The 9,795-nt window shown below is 38.9% G+C and overlaps 1 protein-coding gene across 1 annotated transcript; it reads right to left on the reverse strand.

The window, feature by feature from the left end:
- Positions 1-583: 583 nt before the first annotated feature.
- On the reverse strand, positions 584-7,167 carry slc50a1 (solute carrier family 50 member 1). Its single transcript, XM_084725702.1, has 6 exons — positions 6,922-7,167; positions 6,487-6,564; positions 6,287-6,410; positions 6,005-6,166; positions 1,283-1,402; positions 584-1,159 (listed from the first exon to the last, which is right to left on the reverse strand). The coding sequence occupies exons 1-6, from the start codon at positions 6,987-6,989 to the stop codon at positions 1,052-1,054; spliced, it is 660 nt and encodes a 219-aa protein (XP_084581828.1). The 5' UTR covers positions 6,990-7,167; the 3' UTR covers positions 584-1,051.
- Between the last annotated feature and the right edge of the window lie 2,628 nt (positions 7,168-9,795).

Raw genomic sequence — 9,795 nt, forward strand, 5'->3', positions numbered from 1 at the left:
TCTAACAGAAAGAAGGCACTTGAAGGATACGCGGAGGAGACGCAGGTCACAGGTTTAACAAATAACTGCAGAAAAAAAAAGTAAGGCTAGACATAACTTTTCCACCCAATAGAGAAATCCAGATTATTTGATGTGAGGGATTTATCTTTAGTCAATGTTTTACCCACAGTTGATGGCGGTCGACACGCCCTCAGTTGGGAGAAGCTGAAAGGAGCACCAGCACAGAAGATGAGCAATGAACTACTGTGGACAGGGTCAGCAACAAAAGGTATTTTATCCACTTAAAAAAGTTCGACCAAAGAAGAAATGGGTGAAAAAAACATACAATAATATTTTCACGGCTGTATTTAGCTTTTTCTGATGGGAAACCAGCGTTACATACACCAAATATCACTCTCTCCAAACAAACTTAACTCAGTAAAATGAGTAATTTTACTTTGCAGCACACATGAATCGTTGGTTTATCACTGCCTTGATTTCTTAGCTTACTTCTATTGTGAGACTTTGGTATATCAAGGCAGTGGTAGACCAACAACTCCTGTGTTCATCTGTGGAGTTTGGTTGGTTTGAAGAGAGTGATTCTTGGCTTATACAACTGCTGTTTCCCATCAGAAAAGGCTGTCCGACAGAAAAGTTAAGCGATGAAAATATTTTAAATATGGCGTACTCTTAAACTGACATTGATTTTTTTTTAGGTGGACCTTTTTTTGTTGCTGACCCCATTCACTGACACATTGATTATCTGACATGCTGGTGCCCCTCTCAATTATCAGTAACACACTGACTATCAATAAATACTCACACAACCCCACTTCAAATAATCTGAACTATCATCTTTAACTCAGTAACCAATATACCTCCCCGAAATGATAAAGCAAACAAAGAAGAGACACTTCAGTGGTGTCTTCCAATGACAGTTTTTTCCCTCCATGTAACTCCATCTCTCTGTAGGATTAAAAATACGAGACGAGTGATGGGAGAGCTTAGCTGAAGCCCTCTATGGAGTCAAGAGATCTGTCTTCTCTTTTCATTTCTCTTCTCTCTCATATCTTCATAAATTCATAGGCTTATAGGAAGGTGAACCTTGATTGACAGATGCAAATCTCCAAAACAAATAGAACCTGATGAGGCTGGTGAGGATTCCCGGCGTGTTCGGAACCTGGAATGAACACAGACAGGAAGAAATTAAGACATTACGGGTACTGCTTTCATTTTAATCAGGAAACAATGTTGAAAGTTGTGTTTACAGGTGTGGTTCAGGTGCACAATCACTCTGTCTTACCACGATATAGTAGTCGATCAGCTGGAGGCCGTAGAGCACCCAGGAAGTTGATGTGAAAAAGGTGGCTACAGTCAAAGGGAAGGACAAACACTGCACATTACCACTGCGCACTATTCCTACCTAAAAGGGAAGAGAGGAAGAGGACAGCAACAATCAGCTAACAAATTTTAGATTTTTTTATTTACATTGGATGAAAATACTGTTTGATTTGAAAGCTCTGTGGTTCCCTCTTGCTCTGCAGAGTCTTTCAGTTCATTGTTTTGGTTTAACAGCTGGTAACTGTATTGTTTGGGTTCATGCTCTTATCATCCTTTCCTCCAGCAGCAGCAAGCAGCTGTTTGGAGCAAAAAAAAACACTGTACGCTACCTGCTCAGCACCAAGTTATTGGCTAGTGAAGATAGAGGAGCCAAGAGACAAGAGAGTGAACACTGGACTGGCATAGTTAAGTGGCTACAGGGAACAGCTCAAAGTGAACAATCTTGCTCTGTAAGTCACCCACTGTCTGACATTTTCTGTGTCTTTCAGAAACTGACAATCTGGCATTCATATCCACTTCACACAGAAATTAGCCAAGTGTATTGATGTGACAAAGCACACCAAGTTTGAACCTCTCAAGCTTTTCTATTTTTTTTAAAAATCTCTTGTGTGCAGACCTTTTGAGGGGCTGTTGCTCTAATCTGAAAAAATAACCTTAAACCTATATGTTAGCCAGCTAACTAGCTGGCTAATACTGGTTTGTGTGACAGCACATTATAAGACAATATTCAAGGTTTCTGAAGGTTTCAACTTGCTTTAAATTTAAGACTTTAAAAAATGTTTTTAACACTTTAATGAATGCAATTTAACACCCATGTCAAGTCTACATCATAAAAAAGTACATGCATGGTTTGCATTAGTGGTTATTGATTCAATGATAGTTTCCTTTTGTTGTTATTACAGCGTGATGAATACATGGTAAATAGTATTTAAGACATTTTAAAGATAAATGGATTTAAGGACCTTTAAGGACCTGCAGAAACCCTGCGTATTGTGCGCCATGATGCAGATGTGCCAAGCTAAGCACTGTTCACAAGCACAGGTGGAGAATTTCACAGGGCATCCAACTGATTATACTAACATCATTTATCATTTCCACAACTTTAAAAACAGACCTGGAGCCCTCACACAAGGACAACAACACTGAAGTCGGATGCTACAGTGTCACATGACAGGGGGCACAGGGTATCACTTTGTTTTCATGGCTCTGGGCCAACTCATCTCTCCGTCCTGCAGAGGCATGCCAATCAAAAACTGATAAAAGTTTGGGTGATATAGTGTTTAATTTGGTTGAACTTTGGTTTAAGCTACTCGTCACCACAACCAAAAATAACCACAATAGCCACAAAAGCAAAAATAAACCAATTATTTATTTTTTCCTGCAGAGGAGCAGCTCAGTCAAAGTGGGCAAATTGGCTGTTTGCTGGGGCATTTTTAACCTTGCCTTATGCACATCCTCTCTTCACGAGGATGACCTGAGAACTAGTGTATTTTTGGAATAATCCTGATCGGTGCCAGCATAAAATCATCTAACTGTAAGGAGAAAACATAATGTATCCAAGGAGATGAGGCACAAACAGACAGAGACCGAGAATAACAGGAAGATACAGATGAGGCAAAGAAAGGCAGGAAACTGACGGGTCATTTGGAGCAGTGAGGCAGATGTGGGGAAGGAGACAAACAGGATAGTAGACGGAGAACAAGACAAGATGACACAAAGAGAGAAAAGGAAAGAGAGAGAACGGGGGATTTAATCCTTCATTAGTAAAAGCTGCACGTGCAGAGTTGATTGAGTTAACTGAACAGATGCTGCCTGCTGTCTGTACACAAGTTCAGTGAGGCATATGGTCAGAAAAGAATATGTTGTTTACAGTTGTATGTGTTGAATTTAGTACTGATTATAGTCTGTGACATGCAGAAAACAGCTGTAACAACACACTCAGTGCTTAGAAATAGGCCTAACTGTTCCCAACTGCCTGAAAACTTCTTTTCCTTTTTTGTATGACTTTGTGGCTTTTTAGAGGGAAGGTTAACTTTTGCATGAACAAATCATTAAAAGTAAACACTGTCTCATTGTAGATTAACTGTACCGTCCTGTGGTTTCCCCATTTTAACTTTAGTGCTCCTCAGCATGAACAACACATTTTCAGAGGTCACTGGCTGCACAATGTCAAAAATGCACTTAGAAATGCAACCAGCTGTCATTTGGCTGGTTTTTAAAGGTGTTAATGGGCGGAAAAGAAGCGATGACTAGAACACTTGCACTTTGAGCTGAGCAATAACTCATTAAAGGGATATTTCCGATTTTTTGAAGTGGGGTTGTATTAGGTACTTATCCAGTCAGTGTACAGTAAATGGTGCTCAGCTCACCCCCAGTTTGTATAAGCAGCATTTATATACGGCAGTTATATGAGCCAAATATTGCCTCTCCAAAGCCATCAGACTCTTTTGGCAAAATCAGTCATTTTACCACACAAAACACAGGAGCAGCTGGTCTACTGCTGCCTGTTAGTTTGTCTGGGTTCGTATGTGACTTCAGTGTTTTAAAAGGATTGTTTGACTCCACCAAAGTCACAGGATAAAAACAAACAAACTAACTACCTGAACAAGTCAGCAGTACACAAGGCACTTAAATTGTAAATATTGACAACCAGTTTGACACAAAAGAGATGTGATCCATTAAGGTAAAGTGCCTGTGTAATTTTCCAAACAATCTTCGCTGCTTATCCTCTTTCAGCATAATTATTGCAGCATAAATGATATTTCATGCAAAAATTACATTAAAATCAAAAGTTTTTTCTTGCCCGCTACTGCCATGCCATGAACACCAATTTAATGTAAATTAGAGCTGCAACAAATATGTTGATATACAGTTAACTGAATAATCGTTAGATATTTTCCAGAGTGCAGTGTGAAGTTTTAGATTTGCTATTTTGTCCTACAGGACTCACAGTAAACTCTGATATAAAACACATCAAATCCTAAATATTTGTAAGGCTGGAACCAACTAGCATTTTTGCTTGATAAATAACAGACATGTTGACAGTTACTTTTCGGTCTATTAACAAATCAATTAAGCTTCTAATAATTTCATCACTTGTGTTTGTCAACTCATAATTTCAATTGCAAATGTTATTAAAAGCAGATATCTTCTAATTATCAGTAGGGCTGCTGCAATAATCACAATTATGAAACACCACGCAATTAACAGGACAACCACAGGGGATGGGAAGCGACCGCAACAACCACCATGTTCATGTTTTTTTCTCTTTTTTTTTTCAAACATAACAACCAACACAAGGACCAATACCAGTTCAAGCTCAAGGATGGAGCAATATTGGCTGTCCCGTGTCGTGTGTGACCCAACTTCAAATGTGGAAGATGTAAGTTTTGTCTTAGTGTTTATTTTGTTGGTTAAACTGTTGAACTCAGCTTTAGCATGTTGTACGGCTAATGTGGCTACTACCACAGACGAAGCAATGTTAGAGGAATGATTTAATATTGAAGGACAGTCAAAAGAAAGTGTGTGAACGTTAAGCCTCATATGAAGCAACTAAAGAATAAGTGTAGTGGTTTGGATGCTGGCATGTGCGCCAACTTGAGTAAAATATGGGGAATATGAATATTCTTTAATTAAAGAAAAATAATTTTCTTTAATATAATAATATTATTAAATATTTTTTAAGTATTTCCACACAAAAATGGCGAACATGAATAGATAAACGCTGAGGGGGCATAAACCCAGTGCCCCCCTATAGATGGTGCATGTGGATGCTGGGAACTGTTTTTTCATGTTGCTTGTGTGAAAGTTTATACTGCAGCGTGAGATGTATTAGTTTAGTTGTTGTATGGAAGCTAGCCCTGCTCTGTGACCCTTTCACCTTTATGTGTGTGTGTTTGTTGCTGCTGTATGTAAATTTACTTGACAGACATGCCCTTAAGGTAATAATAATAATAGCTACTTGTGAAAAAGGAATGGTCAAACCGCAGAAATTCATTTGCAATGTTGTTTAACTAGCACATGTTAATGACTAGGGCCGAGCAGCTGGCTTGCTCAGACCATAGAGTTGCCCGCTCTGCAATCAGGTGACATCCACAGATAACATTACAGTGTTACTGCAGCAAATTTGCAAAAACAAACAAAAGAATGGCAGTTATACCGCATACAATAAAGTTGAGCCGACCACAGGGAAAATTCTGCAACAGCCCTAATTATCAGACCAACTGTCACTGCACTCCAGAATAGACATTACAATTTAATAACAAAAAACGTCTCTGAATTATAGGGCTACAACTAATGCTTATTTTCAATTAATTGGTTGAATATTTTCTCGATTAATAGATTAATACTGTTTGGTCTATAAAGTTTGGATCAGTATTTCCTAAAACGCAAGACAATGTCCTCAAATATTTTGTTTTGACTACAACCCCAAGCTGTTCAGTTTACAGTCATAAAGGAGTGAAGAAGCAAAAAATAGTAACATTTAAGAAGCTGAAATCAGAGTTTTCAAATCAGAGACTTTTTTTTCATAAAAAATTACTCAAATCGATTAATGGTCTATCAGAATTGATGGCGATCGATTAATTGTTGCAGCTCTACTACACTGTCTACAAATCTAGTGAGACGAGTTAGTTCATTTGACTTTGTACATGCTGGGTTTCTGTGTAATGCGTGTGAACTGTACCAGGTCGGTGAGCGGGGACAGGTACATGCTGACTGTGACCACGCTGCAGGTGAGGCCGAGCTGATTGAGCCGACCGTCTCCCTCAGGAAGAAATGTGGTGAAGTAGAACCAACCGCAGGCCAGCACCAGCCCTGCTGCTAGGGTCTGGGACATCACCTGCCTCTGACACACACACACACACACACACACACACACACACACACACACACACACACACACACACAGATGTTGAGAGACTACACACACGTTCAAACAAAGCTGTTTACTTGAAACCCCACTGACCTTTTGTTTTGTGTAGTGGAAGTACATGATGATGTAGAGGATCTGGAGTAGAGCTCCAATAACGTTGACAAGCATGATCGTCTGATCTCTCTTCAGGAGCCCGTAATACAACCAGCCCAGGTTACTATGGAAACCAGACAAGAGCATTAGATGTGCTGACCGGGGCAGGATGAGAATGAAGGAAACACACAAACACTCACTTAAGACACGTGGTGAGGAAAGGGAGAAACTGGATGTTGTCAGTGCTTTTGGATTCTCGCATCTTCTTCAGGTCGGTCCTAGAAATACACACACACACACACACACACACACACACACACACAAATAAGTAATAAGTATGGGTTGTTTAACTAATGTTTAACTATTGCACACTTTTTAAAATGTATATATACAGTTCATCTGAATTTGAGAGGCAGAGGGGGGGTCAACACATACAGCCCTACAGATACTTTATATATCTGGGATCATATATCAGAGCATTCCTTCACATGTTACTATCCCTGTAGCTGAGTTGGCTTCAGACAGGCAGGTGCAACCAGTTCAGTGAGTCTGCACCAACAGCACAGAATAAACAGGAGCAAATGCAAATAAAAAACATTCCTTGCAGTCCGACATTAATGAACAATTCAACTTACAGTCCAGTCGAGAACATCCCGACTGTAAACACGATGCAGGCCCATGACAGAAGCTGCAGTAAATCCATAGAACGGGAGAAAAATATACTACTACACTACCCGGTTATATATTTAACGTCTGCGATGTCTGCCTTTAATCACAGCTGCTTTACTTGCAGGAAATTAAAGGCTGGCTATAACTACGCTTACGGCTCTTTCTCTCTTCTCTGTGTTTCCGTGTTTGCAGTCAGTGTGCTCTGTGTTTCTGCTCTCTGATTGGCTGCGCGACGAAACAAGTGGGGTGGATTTGATCCAATGGGGGGCTGAGACGATGGCGGACGTCGAGAGTTGCGTCATCACGTTGATAGACTTTCGACCGAAAGTCCAGCACAGTGAGGTGTCTGATGGATTTTGAGCTCAGAGTGATGGGTGGCAGTGTAATTAAAATTAAACACTTATTTAAGTGTGTCCTTTATGAGTTCCTGTATATATGTAATATTTGTAAACAAACAAACAAACAAACAAAAAACATAGAGGCTTCACATAACAAAAACAGAAAAAAAGAATCAAGACAAACAGTTGTGTATTTGCATATTTGAGCTCCTCAAAATTAGCTTAACTGGGGTCAAAACAGGTGCAGATTTAAAAAAAAGGTTTTCACATACAAGGAATTTGCAGTGGCGTGCATCGGTGCATAACAACAAATATAGTACGAAAAATATAAATAATTAGAATTACCACCTCCGGGTCATATTACTCTGCAAGCCAGTCAAATTGTAGTAATTGTAAAAATGTATCAAGTGTATTTTTTGGGGGGCAAAATGGAAGTTACCGCTACATTGACATGTATGAGGAGGACAGAGGACTGATGAACATAATGATGTTCCAGTGACACTGACCTTTCACCTTTTGAATATAAACTCACTTCATCATTTTATCCTTTTAGACATTTGTGTGTAATGTTGTCATAAATAGCATATTAATTTTTGAGTTATGGCCAAAAACACCATTTGAGAGGAGCTACTGTGATTGGTTTCTTTCTGTGAGGAACACAGCATGTGACCAATTGCATTTTAGAAAAGAAAAAAAACAGCAACAGCTGACTTTAAAGCTGTGCTTAGTCGAAAAGTATAACAACAACCTTCATAGAAATGTAGTGGAGTCAAAAGTACAATACTTGTCTTTGAAATGTAGTGGAGTGAAAGTCATGAGTTTCCAAAAAAACAAATACTCAAGTAAAGTACAGATACTGAAAAAATGTACTTAAGTATAGTACTCAAGTGAATGTACTTCATTACTGCCCACCACTGATGTAGATGTTTTTCAGTCTCATATCTCTATTTGATCATTTGTGGAGACAATATAATATACAGTAGCTAGTTTAACTGTAAAATCTGTCAAGACTGACAAACTGAGCACAACAACAACCTCCCTCCACGCAGCAATACAGCATCAACGCTGCCATGAGTGGTGTGTCAATAATCATGCAACAGGCATTTTAAGTGTGTGTGCGTGCTTCTTAATTAAATCAGTATGTACAAAGTGACACTTATTTAAATATATGAAGGGGCTGTGTGCAGGAATGTGCAAAATATTGGATGAGAAATGTGCAAGTTGACAGTATAACACTCCTCTTAATGAATACAAGTCAGTCTGTGAAAACAATTGTGAATAACATTTTTTAAAGGGACAGTTCATCCCAAATCGAAAATACAATTTTTCCTTCTTATTTGTATCTGTAGTCTTGTCTGTTCTACCTGTACTTTCTGTACTAGACAGATTCCAGTGCAGACAGAAAGTAGTTCCTACATGAAACTGCTCACATTAAAGTCATGATTTTTGGAAAGAGATATTGCTGAGTGCCATATAGTTCCATTATATTTCAGAGAAGGCAGACATATAAACATTTCATATCTCTAAAACACCAAATTTATGTAGATGGATGAATAGCAGGCCAGAAGAAAACTAAAAGTTGAAAAAGAAGTACATCAGCTAGAAACTGAAGTGGACATTCAGGAGGCAGTAGGGTATGAAAGAAATCAGTCTTTGGTTGAATTCACCACCATATGCAACCTTTAGAGAGTCACAAGCCAAAAAAGCTGTGAACCACTGGTTCAGAGTGCTGTCACTACTTCACCCAACATAGTGGGCGCCCAAGTAACCAGGACCAAATGAGATAAAATAAATAAATAACATGCATCTTCTTTATTTCACCATTCCTCCAGTTAGTCAGCTAGAATGTTACAGGCAAAAAAATCAATTCACTGTACTGTTTAAACTGACAGAACACTCCACAGAGGTGCACCAGTGTAATTATATTTTTATCATCCCATATGCATCCTTTTCAACCAGAGAGTCCTCTTTTATAGATATTACATCCAGCATTTAAGATGAGGATTCATATTTCTCATTTTGCAAAGTCCAGGTGAATGCTTATCACCATCCCCACCTCCACCTCCACCTCCACCACCATCACCCACCGTCATGGACTCCTCTCTCCAGCAGGACTGAGCACCAGAGGGGTGGATGAGGCTTTCAGCAGTGGAGCCTCGTTGCTGTGAAGCTCTTTCCTCAGACCTTTTTTCACTCTACGCTCGAAATCTCTCAGACTTGACCTTTAACGACATTCTTTGATGTATAATTTTCTCCCTTTTTTACTTTCATTTTCTTTAAGTTTGCATCTGTTTGACATTTCATTTCTTACACTTAATGTTTTATGCAATTAGTTTTTAATGTCATTTCTATAATGATGCTATTTCATAACTCTGGTTTATATTTGGCCTTTCTGTTATTAAACTGTAATTCCTTTTCTCTGTGTGGCAATGTTTTTTGAGAAAAGCTAAGTAAGAAAATCTTTTGTCTAGCCTCAATATTTAGACCTTTCCTTTGTCTTTT

Source organism: Lutjanus erythropterus, chromosome 9, assembly GCF_056507025.1.
Source record: "Lutjanus erythropterus isolate fLutEry1 chromosome 9, fLutEry1.hap2, whole genome shotgun sequence".
In the NCBI taxonomy this organism is placed as follows: Eukaryota; Metazoa; Chordata; class Actinopteri; order Lutjaniformes; family Lutjanidae; genus Lutjanus; species Lutjanus erythropterus.